The sequence below is a fragment of the Schistocerca nitens genome, chromosome 1, assembly GCF_023898315.1.
Source record: "Schistocerca nitens isolate TAMUIC-IGC-003100 chromosome 1, iqSchNite1.1, whole genome shotgun sequence".
NCBI lineage: Eukaryota > Metazoa > Arthropoda > Insecta > Orthoptera > Acrididae > Schistocerca > Schistocerca nitens.
In genome coordinates this window covers 944,836,620-944,853,297 of record NC_064614.1, presented here as the reverse complement: position 1 = coordinate 944,853,297, position 16,678 = coordinate 944,836,620, and the positions used below count along the sequence as shown (strand labels likewise).

At 43.1% G+C, this 16,678-nt stretch overlaps 1 protein-coding gene across 1 annotated transcript in view; it reads left to right on the top strand.

Annotated features, from left to right (window-relative positions):
• LOC126194090 (glutathione peroxidase-like) overlaps positions 1–16,678 on the top strand; it is a 120,461-nt gene that overhangs the window by 87,333 nt on the left and 16,450 nt on the right. The window contains exon 2 of the mRNA XM_049932738.1: positions 15,545–15,730. Coding sequence (XP_049788695.1) covers positions 15,548–15,730 — 183 coding nt within the window. The 5' untranslated portion in view covers positions 15,545–15,547. The remainder of the gene's footprint in view (positions 1–15,544; positions 15,731–16,678) is intronic.

Genomic DNA, 16,678 nt, shown 5'->3' with positions numbered 1-16,678 from the left:
AAGGACAGGAAAGCAGTGCTGTGCAGCTCGTAGATTTTTAACGTGTGGAAGCTACCACAGCAAGTATTGTAGATATTTACAGTGGTAGTCAAATAAAATTACACGCCTTGGATCGTAGGTTTAAATAACGTTTTCCCGTTGTTTGTTACCTGTAGAATGTTATTAATTTTAGTCTTCGAAATATGGATAGACAGCTGCATTGAGAGCAGCAAACCTCAAGCGAGCGCATTCACGATGTGCCCTACAGGAAAAGTCAAGAACTTGTAACAAATGTGTGGCTAGTACGAGGTTTCCCAAACCGTTCAGCATAACATTGGTGGTCCACGGGAAAAAAATAAGCGTTCCACGAAAAACTATTAATATTATGGCGTTTTTCTTTTGGACATTTTGACGACAGTAATTTTTTAAAACTTTGTTATGATTCCTGTGGTACTAGTTATGACTTAAAATGTAAGTATTCACTGCGTGAGAAGTTTTTTTCATTTTAAAAGTTTTATTAACCTTCAAAATAAACATACCAGGAGTCTAAGATTCCATCAAATGAAACGTTTGGCAATCACGGCCCTTACGTACTGTGGGTTTCAACGAACATTGTTTCTACAATGTTCTTTGTACTTTCAAATTTAATGTATATCCCCATGTAAAGTTTGTTCCACATAGCACATGTCATGGAATTATAATCGCCCTTACGTCGAATGTACAGGGTAAACCCTAACTCTGCCTACAAAATTCTGGACGGTGCTGAGTGATAATTTCTAACTATTTTGGTGCAAGTGATCCGTAGCCTTTTATGACTCGTTATAGAATGATTGCATTTTTTATTTCTTACACCCATTTGTCTTTGTATCTGTACTCCACTGCAAATATGTGCGCAAAAGTGCGATGTTTATCTTATTTGGAAACAGTCTTGCTCCATTTACTAACAGTAGTTGCTGTTGACAACATATTGCTCACTTCCTCTCAAGATTGCATTCAGCACTTTCCGATTATGTATTTGGTTTGTTTTTCTGGCAGCGTTGTACGTTAGCAGTGATACACAGCAGTATGAATCGGTTTACTGATGAAGAGTTAGCCGACATGAAAATGTGTTGGGTCACCTAATGCAATGGAAGAGCGGCACTGCGAATTACGCTGTTGCATCTGCACATAGGCACCTACGACAGACCGACTACTTCCATATTGGAATGATGGTATGTTTCAGGCTTTTTCACTGTCGCGAAGGTATTTTAACGCAAAAAAGAGTAATAAGGGTAACAAGCTGTATAAATCATGATTAATTATGATTACATTATTACTCGTTAGTAAGCCACCGGAGACCACCGGCCCCTTACATTAGATACTCAGAAAATGTCCCTGAACGAACTACAAATTTTGTCTTTGGAGTTTGCTTTCAGTATGCATAGTGTAGCCGGGACATACAGGGTGTTACAAAAAGGTACGGCCAAACTTTCAGGAAACATTCCTCACACACAAAGAAAGAAAATATGTTATATGGACATGTGTCCGGAAACGCTTACTTGCCATGTTAGAGCTCATTTTATTACTTCTCTTCAAATCACATTAATCATGGAATGGAAACACACAGCAATAGAACGTACCAGCGTGACTTCAGACACTTTGTTACAGGAAATGTTCAAAATGTTCTCAGTTAGCGAGGATACATGCATCCACCCTCCGTCGCATGGAATCCCTGATGCGCTGATGCAGCCCTGGAGAATGGCGTATTGTATCACAGCCGTCCACAATACGACCACGAAGAGTATCTACATTTGGTACCGGGGTTGCGTAGACAAGAGCTTTCAAATGTCCCCATAAATGAAAGTCAAGAGGGTTGAGGTCAGGAGAGCGTGGAGGCCATGGAATTGGTCCGCCTCTAGCAATCCATCGGTCACCGAATCTGTTGTTGAGAAGCGTACGAACACTTCGACCGAAATGTGCAGGAGCTCCATCGTGCATGAACCACATGTTGTGTCGTACTTGTAAAGGCACATGCTCTAACAGCACAGGTAGAGTATCCCGTATGAAATCATGATAACGTGCTCCATTGAGCGTAGGTGGAAGAAACTAAAATGAGCTCTAACATGGAAATTAAGCGTTTACGGACACATGTCCACATAACATCTTTTCTTTATTTGTGTGTGAGGAATGTTTCGTGAAAGTTTGGCCGTACCTTTTTGTAACACCCTGTATACCTATGCAACATAACTTCCAAGAAATACTATATTACTCGTTCAGTTCTTCGTCTAATCAGGCAAGTGAAGTTTTCAACTCGTGTTGTTGCGAACATAATTCCAGGAAATATTTTATTGCTCGTTCAGTTTTTCCTCATCTAGTCAGACAAGTAGTCTTTGTGGCGACACCTGTAACATAGTTACTGCTCTGTACAGTGATTTTCTCTCCTATTATAAGCGGCTGCCGATGTATCGTCCATTGTTTGTTTTCACAATCTTCGAGGCGAGATAGAGAAATATGTCTCCAAGGAATAGAAATACTTCCCAAAGTACTGTAGAATCATTTTACGTGCGTGTAATACTGCGCATTGTTCGCACATTTGACGCAGAGGCTTATTCATCACTCAACACTACAGGCAACGCCTTGTTGTTGTATCCATCCTTCTCTGACCCTCGCAATTTTTACCATTTTGTTTTAGTTGCTTCAGTTCATTCCACTGATGACACTTCGCATTATGGATATTCTGGCCCTGTCTCTTTGTTTCCCCAATTTTCTTTTTCGTATCAATTCTTCTGTGTATCAATGTCCTTTTCTCTTTACTGTCTTAGTATGTGTTCATTAGACTTTCTTTTAGTCCAGGATGTTTTTGTGATTCTTTTTCATATCCACTGCTTTATTGCTTCTAATTTTCTCTCTTCTTGTCTCCCCATAGTCCGCCTATCACAACCAATGCTCAACATACATGTCTTGATTAATGTTTTTTCCCTGTCCCTGTACTAAAGAGGCTGCTTGTTAGCAAAATTACTCTTACTTCTGACGGCTTGTTTAGTCATTGTAATTCTTCTTTTAATACTCGTCATACTTTTCTTGTCATCTGTTATAGTATTGTGTATTGTTGTTACGAAATCATTTTGAAATATTTCTTCCATATGAATTTTAGTAGCAAGTCGGCTGTTACAATCGAAAAATGTGGCGCATTGGTTAACACACGGGATTCGCAGTCCAGATTTATATTGTCCGTGGCTTCTCTAAATCACTTCAAGCAATACTGGGATGGTTCCTCTGGCGAAAAATTGCTTCCCCCAGCCATTTACAACTAAGTTCTCAATCAATAATGACTTGTAGTGTCGGCAGACTTGCCAACACTACGCACACTAATTGAAAGAGGCGGCTAAGATGCACGCGCTAACTCACGAAGGATGGAGTGAGGTCTGAAACAGGAGACTTAATGAATGCTATAAAGAAAAGTACGTAGCTTCTGGACTACTTAACTTTTAATCCTTTGTATACATCGTTCTTGATGAGACATCTGGAGATTGTGGCGATACAAGTGAGACTCTTTAGATACAAGCTATCTAAGGCTAATGGCGCCTTGCTAGGTAGTAGACATGGACTTAGCGGAAGGCTATTCTAACTGTCTCTCGGCAATTGAGAGCAAAGGCTTCGTCAGTATAGTCGCTAGCAACGTCGTCGTACAACTGGGGCGAGTTCTCGTACGTCTCTCGAGACCTGCCTGGCGACACGCGGGTCCGACATGTACTAATGGACCGCGGCCGATTTAAGCTACCACCTAGCAAGTGTGGTGTCTGGCGGTGACACCACATGACTTATAGGTCAACGGGACGCTAGACACTAACATTTCTTCTGTCTTCCTCCAACTGCTGTTCTGGTCGTCCTCTTATAGAAATATGCACAATACGAGAGACGATGCTGGCGCTAAGCTGCCATGAGTGTACAATAAAATATGATGAATCGCTTCACTCATCAGAGCCCAACACCGCTACACAGGCACCGTAGTCACTTAGCTGATTTTGCATCAGTCAGGATAGACACTTAAACAGTTACTACCGCAATTTTGTTTTAGTATGCGTTGATTAAAAATTCTGTAGAAATTTTCCGAACCTAAGCTAGTGTCGTCACTGTGTCGCTGCTAATGGAATCCACGCTGTGAAAAATAAGTAGTATAGAATTACAAAATCGGCGGGACGTAGTGAACTGCATTTCTTGTCTATCGGTTAGATAAAACGGGATGTCAGGGTATCTTCTGCTGATCATCTACTTACAGGTTACTTCGGTGTCGTCGAAACTACAATCAGCCGCCCACTTCACACTGACATCCCACAGTGCTAGGCATGAAATTCTTACTAAAACAATTAATAATCGCTGACGTTAACTTTTGGGGACTTCTAATCACTCCTTTCACTTTTCTCGTCCTACTATTTCAGAGATATGCCAAGTAAAATAAAAGCTTTGTTTCCGATATTCTAGTCGACGTCTTTCAATAAAATGTGCTAGGTGTTATCCCTCGAGAAACTGTGTACCCAAACTGGCGAATGTCCAAAACTAATCATAGGATAAGCGGGATGTACTGCCAACTCGATTCTGGTACACAGGGTACAGGATTATGCATCAGGAATACTGCGATTTTAACACTAGAAGCCAACCACGCGATCTTAAATCGTTCGTTCTGAGCTTAGCGGACAACTGATTCATAAAACGCAGTAGCGGAGTGCATAGCCCTGTCCTCTCACCACGATTTGTGTGTTCCACGGTTATGATAAGTAAGTTCAGACGCCTTTCCCGTCTCTTCCATCTGTGCAACTGCTCATGGTCTAATGACCACACTGTCCAAAGGTCTTTAAGCTCGTCCCTTGCTTCTTCATGAGTGCTACGGCAAATACTTTGTCAAACAGTGCAAAACTTCCATTCAGGCTGAGTGTATATACAGCGTGTTTATTAATGAATATCGGGGTTTTAACGCTTATAATATTTATCATATTAAACTTACAGTTATAAATGATATGTCAAATGAAAGAGCAACTCAAACAGTTTTACCAAGAACCTTATAAATGTTCAATGTGAGCACCATTTGTCACACGGCACACATCAAGTCTATAGCCGAGTTCTTCCCAAACGTTGATGAGTGTGTCTTCAGTGATTGTAGCAACAGCTGCTTCAATCCGGTTTCTTAATTCAAGGAGATCTGCTGGTAGCGGAGGCACGTACACACGATCTTTGATGAAGCCCCAAAAGCAAAAATCGCATGGCGCTAGGCCGGATGAACGTGGAGGCCACGCAAAGCAAGCCCTGTCATTGGGGCCCCTTGCGGCCTACCCAGCGCTTGGGTACAGTGAAGTTCAACCAATCGCGTACTTAGCTATGCCAGTGCTCACATTGAACATTTAGTTTAATGTAATAAATATTACATAGCGTTAAAACCCCGATATTCATTTATAAACACCCTGTATTTAGCGCAGCTTTCTACAGAACGCCGAAGTAAAGCAGCCTACTACTCACAGGTGTGGCACCAGATCCATATTCAGAAGGAACAGGGTACCGAATTTCCGTCCATCTACCGTTATGAATGCAGGTTCTCTCAAAAGGTACGATACAACTTTAAAGTTGTACTGCATCCAAACTAATTATATTCACACCATGTCTAGCTTATGTGATGCCCTATCTCACAAAGTTTTTATGCCATTCAGCCAACTTCAGCATGTGCTCGTTTGGAGGCACACACAACATCCAATCTATACTGAAGCTCTATCCATACTCATCGCAATGTATCCGCATCAATTGTGTATCTCTTCCGTCACAATAAGTGATTTGGTTGTGTCCCAGATGCGAACATTGTGTTCGTTTGCCTTACCATACAAGTAGAATGTTCCTTCGTCAGAAAACGCTAGGTTCTTTAGGAAATTTCCTCTTCCTCTAAACAATTCAAATGGTTCAAATAGCTCTGAGCACTATGGGACTTAACTTCTGACGTCATCAGTCCCTCAGAACTTAGAACTACTTAAACCTAACTAACCTAAGGACATCACACACATCCATGCCCGAAGCAGGATTCGAACCTGCGACCGTAGCGGTCGCGCGGGTCCTGACTGTAGCGCCTAGAACAGTTCGGCCATCCCGGCCGGCCTCTAAACAGTGAAGAACTTCCACATCCACAGCGAACTGCATATGTTATGGCCTGCCGTCCGGTTTCCCTGCGTGCAACAGTTCCAATCGGTACGGATACATATTTAAATGTTTCCGAAGGACACAGTGCGTAGTCGCCCTAGGGGTTTCTCTGAAACCCTTCCAACAGGCCTCTACGGTGGGCGTTAAAAATCCAACGGTATTCGTTCTGTGTCGGCTTCACTTTTTCCAGAGCGTTCAGTATGATGCTTCACATCAACGATTTCTGTCTGCATAGAAATCCTGTATCACCAACCTGCGTGTCAGATTTGGCCTGAATAACCATTCCACACTCTGAGCCTTTTCTTATACCATTGTCATTATGCTTCACTCATGAAAACCTGGAACACACAGACGAAACTTTGTTTGTCACGTAAGCCAAACACGGTGTGAATATTTTAGTTAGACTGGGTGCTATAACACACTGAAGACGTAGCATACCTTTTGAGACACTGTTGTTTCCGTGGCTGTCATAAATAACTTAAGGCGAGCGTCAGAACGATTCCTTAAACAGAATACAGCCCATCGCACGAATGATCGTTTTCCCATCGAAATGGGGCTCAACCAATAACGGCTCTATCTTTCTTCGTTGATTCTTTCCACATACAGGCAAGTAAAACTAATCAACTTATCATCACAAAACATAAAGCAAGTGAGGATTATTAAGAAGGTTAATGCTCATGTAGCAGCCCCCGTACAATCCTGCAATCCTGTACGCCCAAAGTATCTACATCACGCTGACGAGGTAAGGCCCCCTCCTTTTCTTATTCCCGCTCCTTCCCCTCCCCTCCCCTCCCCGCCCCTCCCCTCCCCATCCCTCCCCACCATTCAGACAAATGTCAAGCATGGTCATCAGCTGGGCACTGCGGGATCAGCCTAAAAATAATTCGTCTTTTGGAATAATTAAAACTGACGTCTCCGTCGAAGTTTCCAAGCAAGAACAGGCGACGTGGTACCCATAGGTATCATACTCGAGTATCAGCTCTCTGCCACACTCATCCACACTACGAACATTGTCGGTTATCGAGAATCCGTCAACAAAATCGTGTGCAGCGCTCAGTTGGAAACAAGCTTGGGAAAAAATTACAGTCGTCGGGAGTTGATTTTTTTCAGAAAGCGAACTATCGCGCATAAATGCGCTTGAAAAATAAATATTTTTTTACTGTCGCGCCAGCTATAAACCTCAAAATAAATTTATAAGGAAAACTGTTTATTGGAAAATCCACCCTGGATTCCGGATAGCGATTACCAATGATGGAAGGCGAAGTATGGGTACTTTCCTGTATTTTATGACCTTTATTTGTTCGTTCTTGAATCCTTTGCTTCACCTCACACTGACCTTCAGTCAACGATGGTGAAAACAAATCTTGTCTGTATGGCAAGCTTCGCCTGTCGCAAGACGAGAGAAACAGCAAGGGCACGGCGTACTACAGTCTGCAAAGGGGACGGCGATCTCTCTTCACAAACCGGAAGCGAACCGTATTTCCAGGAACTGGCTGAGTCAAGGAGGCAGTTGTGACCGAACCTGTCACGGAGAACAACTCTTGTTTTGTCGCGAGGCCTTCGGCGTTTAACGTATTTACCTCTTACCGTGCCGTAACCGAAAGGCCAGGAAGGCCTTGGCTCGTGAACTCGTCTGCGACGCAGAACTGCACTTTACGCGAGCAGAACTTTTTTAACATAAACTACTGTGGCATGTATGGAATCCTCAAATGGCTGCTGCTACAGCAAGTTCGTTGGAATGAAGGGAATTACTACTTACGATGCGATGATGGTGAAAGGTAGATTAATACGACAGTGTATAGTATTGTCTTTCATGCGAGCCAGGAGCCTAACAAATGACCAGGTCATGGGGTTATGACCAACTAAAAACATCCTAGTCAAAGTTTGTCTGTTTTTACGTGTAACACTTTCAAAATCTGTCACCTGACTTTCAGAGAGTAAAGTAGTATGAAAAGTGAGAGTCTCAAAAATGGCAACCAAACCTTAGAAACCGGCCGCTGTGGCCGAGCGGTTCTAGGCGCTTCAGTCTGGAACCGCGCGACCGCTACGGTCGCACGTTCGAATCCTGGCTCCGGCATGGATGTGTGTGATGTCCTTAGGTTAGTTCGGTTTAAGTAGTTCTAAGTTCTAGGGGACTGATGACCTCAGATGTTAAGTCCCATAGTGCTCAGAGTCAAACCTTAGAAATCACGCACCACGTTTTGACACAGGATGCTTTTCTGTTGTTTGTGTGAGGGCTTACGCACGTGGATAGGTTTGCGGCCTAGCTAGGTAAAACATATTCACACACTGATCGTACCTGCTGTCAGCAACAAATCAGACACGGTTCGGAAGTCCATATATATACAGGGTGATCAGAGACAGTCTGAAAAGCGTGCTAGGTTGTGCTGAAAAATAATTGTTAAGAAAAAAATTCGAGACGTTGCGCCGTTTCAGTGTTAATTAACATTCAAGTTAGCGAAACAGTCCGTTGCACAAGCAAATTCAAGCGGCACGCCAGAGATGGTGCCGCAAACGAGTTCTTCGCTTTGTTTCCTAAAGCCGAACAAGAGAGCGACATAAAAACTGGCCGTAGGACGGTAGTAAAAATCGAATCCGGGCGAAAGGCTGAGCAGCCTCCTGCGCTGTCATCTAAGCTACGAGAACAACTGGCACTGATTGTATCCGTGGAGCCGCTTGAACTGCGCGCTTAGTGCCTGATTGGCTAACTTCAGCGCTAATGAACTCAGAAACGACGCAGCGTATCGGATTTTTTTGTTAACAATTATTTCTCAGCGCTACCAACCCAGGACCACCCTTACAAGCTTTTCAGACTTTTCCTGACCAAACTGTACATCCGGTAAAGTGCAGAAAGTTGAGTAAGGCAAAGACCGTCCACTAGGAAAAACTAATAGAAGGGCCCACTTTCTGATCATAGGTGGAAACGATTAAAGAAACAGCAATCCTCTCATCTACACCTTTGTTCCCATCGTAGTGCTAAGTGAAAAAATTGACAGTGGTAAGCGCACACTATGATGTTACGCGTACGTCTTAGATTTTCAGACTAGTACTTTTCAAATGCTGTATTTCTCAGAACTGCGATTTGTCGGAAGCTGTGCTAAAACGAAATACTAAGCACAGATATAAACAGATTATTATTATTATTATATTAAAACATTTTGTATATTTTATTCTAATAAAGATACTATTATTGTTGTTACTATCAAAATCATCTGTGGCACATTAAAAGTGATGATAACGCAGATTTATATCTAGGGGAGAGGGGAAGGGGAGAAAACAGTAACATGTGAGTCCTCCCTCCCTCCCTCCCTCCCTCCCCCCCCCCCCTTCCCTCCAATAACTAATACCCTGGATACGTGCCTAATGTGACCCCCATCAGACAAGCTCCCATCTGAGAAAAGAAATGTTATTCATGTGCCAGTCACTCATTTTTAACAGATAGTCATTTTGAGAACCAGTCTCTGAATTATGTGCAGATTCATTGCAGGCTACAAATTGTTTCAGATAAGGTAGGCTCTTCTAGTAAATGAAGTAAAACTCAAATATGGCTTAGTTTACATGGCAATAATTGCTGGTATGCCGTAACTGAACGAAACTTATTGCTTAGTAACGTAACACTGTACTTCATATAGAATTTTTGGTAACATCAAAATACGTTACAAGATTTGTTGAGAATAAAGAAAACAAATTGACGTATATGGCCAGACACAAGTGATTATGTAAATATTGAATCCGTGTTTCGGGCTTTTAAGCGTCATATTCAGGTAGTTGTAGTTTATATATAGTTTACAGCCCCTGCATTGGTGTCCTGCGTTATCATGTTAAAGCATGCTGCATAGTTTTTCACTTCTAGACGTGCTCAGGACCTCTTCTTGAGAGGTATTGTGCTTTGAGGGTGAAAGCGTGTTCTTCCGTAAACACAAAGATGGGCTTAACGTCACACAACGAGAATGTGGTCCGCGTAATTTTGTCACTACGCTTAACACTGTTAGAAAAGTTTGTTAATACTAAGCGAATACAGAATATTCCACATCTCTCCGTATCAAAAATTCCAAACCCAAATAAAAAAATCCGTAAGTTCCTCTTAAAAAGGGTGTACAAAATTGGCTCTGAGCACTATGGAACTCAACATCTGAGGTCATCAGTCCCCTAGAACTTAGAACTACTTAAACCTAACTAACCTAAGGACATCACATACATCCATGCCCGCGGCAGGATTCGAACCTGCGACCGCAGCGGTTGCGCGGTTCCAGACTGAAGCGCCTAGAACCGCACGGCCACACCGGCCGGCAAAGGGCGTACAACTATAGAAACACAAATATTCTCCTTATCCCCCTCTTCTTCATCTCTTTTCCTTCTTCTCACGCTTCACTTTTCATTTTTTTCCAATTTATTGTCTGTTATGGTTTCCACATTTCCTTTGTCTTTCAGGGACCATCATCTTTTTTAACTCTACATCGTAATTACACAAACCTCTTTTGGACCAGTTGTCTATAAACATTAACTAAATACCCTTACATTTCCATTGAATCCTTGTCGTGCGTTTCACGTATGAAGTTTCTTTGAACGTCTTTACACCTGCTGGTCTGACCTCCCTTAGATGGCTGTAATAGGAGTTTATCTGCGCCTCCAATAAGCTGCTCCTGTCTCTTATTTAAAACTACAGTTAATTTCAATAATAAAACAACGAGAGGGCAACGTCGGTACAACAATTAATCCTGTTTCTGTCGTGTTTTGAGTTCCAGATGTTTTTAGATTATACCATTGACTTGTTAAAATATAATCTTTGCAAAGTAGATTTTTCTCGTTACAGAAAGACGATGCGCAATCGATATTAATTAGAATATTTCATCTTCTTTAACATTTCATTTATCGACGAAAGAAATTGCTAGAAAGCTAATGTAAGACATATTTCGGAATTCTGCACAAGCGTGTGAGACCCATATCAATTAGGCCTAGCAGAGAATATTGAGCACATACAAAAGGGAATTGCGCAAATGTTCAAAGGAGTTTTAGCCTCGTAGGGGAGTATGAAAGAAATTTCGAGTACAGTACAATCTGAACGAGCGGACAACTGAAAAAGTCAAGAGAATCTACTTAGAAGAATCCAAAAATAAAAGTTCGTCGTACAGTCTATGAATATGCCGGAGCCTCTTCTCTTATCTACAGCTTCCATACGGATCATGAATACAATAATATATTAACCATACCATGCACAGAGACACGTAAGCAGTCTCATTTCCGAACTCTATCCGCGAATACAACGATAAGGAAACTTAAATTGAGGTGTAATAAAAAGTACTCATTGTCGCCTACTTTCAGTAACTGTCTTCCATGCTCTTCTGGAAATATCAAAAGTAATTTGAAGTGAATGTTGCACATTTAATCTATGTTATAATTATTTGTCAATCGTAAACCATGTATCTTAATGTAAATAACATAAATGGATTAGCGATAAATGTAATAGTCGATATGTATTTAGCATCTATGTAGTAGATTTCAAGAATATCTAACAACCGACCGACAATCAATTTTCATTACATAAACGTAGCTGACTACTAAAATCACAGTTATACATCAAAAGTGCGCGAGAAAAGATTTTTTTCGAGCAATAAGTTTTCAACGGTCAGTTTGCAAATATTTCCAAATTTCTCTGTAGAGTAGACGATCTCTCTCAACCATGATCGCCTAGGTGCTTCTCATTAACGTGTAGAGTACAAACGGAAGTAATCACTTTTCAGTAGCAAACATAAATGCCTGTCTGTCTTTGTTTCTATAGGATCATTTGTGTCTCCGAGTACCTAGATCGCATTTCTGGCACTTCCAAGGATTTCTTCTGCCTGGATAAGAGAAACCATGTCTACTTAGTCTCCTTGCGGCAGTAGAAGGACTTTAAAGAAGGATAGTGGTCCGCTTTGCAAATCCGACATTAACAGTCTGAAACCGAGCGAAGTGGCACAGAAGTGACATTGGTGTCTGTTCACGAGGAGGTTGTTCATCTCCCCGTCCAGGACCTCCTGATTTAGATTTCCCGTGGTTTATCTAAATTGCTTAAGATGAATGCTGCAATGGTTTCTTTAAACGGGCATTGCCGATTTCCGACCCCAATTCGAACGTAACGCCGTCGCCATCGGGACATTAAACTCTAGTCTTACTTTCTTCCTTTCACCAACAGCCGGAAGAGCGGACGGCTTTCCTGTTTCCCCGGTGCTGTTGTCCAACGGCGTTTTAGGAAGACGATGAAACGGCAGCTAGTGGGCACACTCCTGGACCTCATGCGATTTTACGTCGATGAGCCAAAACATGACCGCCTCCTTAATAGTGTTAGTCTACCTCTGGAACGTAGTACACAAGCGATTTAACATGACGTGGACTCGATAAAACCTTGGCACGTTTACAGACGTACGTAGCACCGGATGTCTACGCACAGGTCACGAAACTTCCGTAAATTGCAGGTGAGTGGTGTTTATGGGCTCGGAGCTGGTCCACGACAGCGTCTCCGACGTTTTCCATCGGGTTCAGATCAGGTTTAAATGGCTCTGAGCACTATGGGATCAGGCGAATTTGGTGAGCAAAACGCCAACGTGAGTTCACAATCATGTCCCTCAATGCACTGTACCACGATTCTGGGCTTGGGACACGGACATTTATCTTCTAGAAGATGGCATCAAGCATGAATGGATGCAGATGGTCCGCAATAACGTTCACGTTCAGGTCAAAGTGCGTTCGAACATTATGAATTACCTCGAAGAAAACAGCTCATTGAACATAGTCAGCACGGACTCAGAAAACGTCGCTCTTATGAAACACAACTAGCTCTTTGTACTCACGAAGTAATGAGTGCTATCGACTGAGGATGTGAAATTGATTCCATATTTTTAGATTTCCTGAAGGCTTTCGACATCGTTCCTCACAAGCGTCTTCTAACCAAACTCCGTGCCTACTGAGTATCGCCTCAGTTGTGCGACTGGGTTCGTGATCTCCTGTCAGAAAGTTCACAGTTCGTAGTAATAGATGGAAAGTCATCGAGTAAAACAGAAGTAATATCCGGCGTTCCCCAAGGAAGTGTTATAGGCCCTCTATTGTTCCTGATTTATATTAATGACATAGTAGACAATCTGAGTAGCCGTCTTAGATTGTTTGCAGTTGATTCTGTCATTTACCGTCTTGTAAAGTCATCAGATGACCAAAACGAATTGCAAAATGATATCTTCGTGGTGCGAAAAGTGGCAATTGAACCTGAATAAAGAAAAGTGTGAAGTTATTCACAAGAGTACTAAATGAGATCCACTGAATTTTGATTACACGATAAGTCACACAAATCTTAAGGCTGTAAATTCAACTAAATACTTAGGGATTACAATTACAAATAACCTAAATTGGAACGATCACATAGATAATATTTTGGGTAGAGCAAACCAAAAACTGCGATTCATTGGCAGAACACTTAGAAAGTGCAATATGTCTACTAAAGAGACTGTTTACACCACGCTTGTCCGCCCTATTCTGGCGTATTGCTGTGCGGTGTGGGATCCGCATCAGGTGGGACTGACGGATGACATCGAAAAAAAGTGCAAAGAAGGGCGGTTCGTGTTGTACTATCGCGAAATAGGGGAGATAGTGACACAGACATGCTACGTGAATTGGAGTGGCAATCATTTAAAAAAAAGGCGTTTTTCGTTGCGACGGGATCTTATCACGAAATTTCAATCACCAGTTTTCTCCTCTGATTGTAAAAAACATTCTGTTGGCACCCATCTACATAGGTAGAAATGATCATCACGATAAAATAAGAGAAATCAGGGCTCGCACAGAAAAATGTAAGTGCTCGTTTTTCCTGCGCGCCGTTTTTGAGTGGAACGGTAGAAGACAACTAGAAGGTGGTTCATAGAACCCTCTGCCATGCACTTTATTGTGAATAGCAGAGTAATCACGTAGACGTAGACGTATATGAGAGTCATTCCGTAAGTCGTGAAAACTGTCATACCTCGGGAATATGCGCCAACACCGTAAACGCATTCGAAAGGCTGTGGTAATCCTTACCAAACTCAACCTACAGATTGCGACCGCCTGCGAGGACGGGTCGGTACCAGAGTGTGAAAGATCCAGTGTGAGATCGGCCGTACTAGAAGATGGATCCTCTCTCACTCACCCTACACATCAGATCACAGCCCATGCAACTTAAACCTCATTCCACAACTAAGGAAACCATTGCGTGGGAGGCGCTTTGCAGACAGGGTGAATATCCTCACGGCATTTCGGCTTTAGACTGATAGCAATGCCAATGGCATTCAACACCTCCCCCCCCCCCCCCCCCCCCGCATTGGCAACTCTGTGTATATGCCCTGGGGGACTGTTTTGAAGCACAACAGTTGATTTTATTTATTTTTTATTTCCATTTGTACTCGTGCACAATAAATTTACAGAGTTTCAGTGAGTGTGTTTCATATCAAACTTTACTGTGATCTCCTGTACTGGTACCCTGTTTCATGTTGGCATTCAGATACTGCCGTAGCGGTTCAGTGCACATCACAGAATTCTCGTGTTGTCGCATTATCACAAGATATACCATAGTTGCCATGACATATGGAATGACTCTCGCATTACTACTATAGAACCTATGGATACCCAGATGAATGATCGACTTATCAGAATACTGCCCGAACGGCTGCGTCCTTCACGCGGTTCACGTCAGCCGTTCACTTGGATAACGGCATATTCGGACACGTCGATCGACCTCGTGTAACAATAAGTGTGATTCATCCGACCAGGTGACGCGTTTGCATTGATCCGTGATCCCATCTCTATGACCCGGAACGTAGTTGGAACTAACGATGTCGTTGGGTCAGCATAGGAACGTGTAGCAGTCTTCTGCTAAGAAGCCCCATGAACAACAGCTTGCACCGAACGGTACGCCCCGAAATATTTGTACCTGCGTAAGCACTGTTCTCTGTAGTCAAGCCTGCTGCAGAACGTCGCCTAAGCTGCAGTACAGAGTGGGCAGGCCTCAGATCTCTATATTCTGTGATGAGGCGTGATAATCCAACACCTTGTCGCCTACTCGTCGTTTCGTCTTCCGCCAACCACTTTACACAGATGATCAGGACAGCACACACGAACAAGTGACCAGCTTCGCCGCTTTCGAGATGCCCGTTCCCAGGCGTTGGGCCATAGCAGTCAGCACTTCATCTATCTCAGTTGTTTTCCCCATTTTCCCCCTCCCCGTATCGTCGCTAGAATGATTCCTCACTCATCTCTGCTCCGTTTACAAGCGTATACTTTCTTTAACGCGTCACGTGGCAACAACGCCACGAGGCAACATTGGACTGTTGCCTTCATGTTTGGCTCTTCAGTGAATGTTATTACATATTTGGCGCATGTGGTGAGGTAATGTGCACTTGTGTTGCAGAAGATGGGGCCGGTGCTGCTGCTTCTGGCGGCGCTGGCAGTGGGCGAAGGGGCGGCCAAAGCGGTGCAGCGGGTCGCCTCCATGGAGTGCTCCAACGACTATAACGACGGCGACTCCATCTACAACTACACCGCCGAGGACATCTGGGGCGAGCGCAACATTAGCCTCTCCAAGTTCCGCGGCAAGGTCGACAGCATTCACTGACACTAACCTTACGAATCCTTTCGCTATAGTCCGATTAAGCCAGGTATCTGCCTCAGCAATAAGTGCAGCATTATCATGTTGTGCTGCAGAAGAAAGCACTAGCGGTAGCGTTGTCCAGTTCATATTTATTTCCCAGGATGTGTTTTCACTCTGCAGTGGACTGTACGCTGAAGTCGTCAGTCGGTACGGGACCCGCCCGCGAAAAGAAGTGCTCCCAGGTTCGAGTCCCAGTCTGCCACACAGTTTCATTCAATTTGCCAGAAAGTTTCACATTTACAGGGTGGCGCACGAAATGTGTTACCAATTGTTTCTTTCACAATTTACGACGCACATTAGATATCCCTCTGGGATCTCTACAGCAGTGCCAGCAGAGCTTGGAAAAACAAGTGAGTTACGAAATGACGTGTAATTCACGATACTGCCGCTAGGAGACTAGTAAGCAGCAATGGCTGACAATGGAAGACAGACGACACAGCAACGATCGGCAATTGTGTTACTTTTTCATGAAACGGAAAAGCCTTGTTGTGACTCAGAGGCGTTTTCTACAACAGTTTAACACACAATAGGTCCCTTGCAAGAAGACCATCCACAGGTTGTACAATAAATTTGTACAGGAAGGAACAGTATTGGAAGCGAAGCGACCCCGGGCTAAGCCTGTTTGTTCACCGGAGAATACTGAAGCAGTACGAGTTGCTGTACAGAGAAGTCCCGGGAAATCGTGTAGAAAGGCAGCAGTGCAACTGGGAATATCCAGACGCTCCGTTCAACGCATTCTTGAAAGTGACCTCCATATGTACCCATACAAGATGACCTGTGCACAGAAGTCACTGAAGAACACAAGCAGCGGAGGATAGGGCAGAAACTCTCAACAACTTTTGGTCTCAGACGAGGCGCATTTTCATTTAGACGGTGTGGTTTAACAAACAAAAT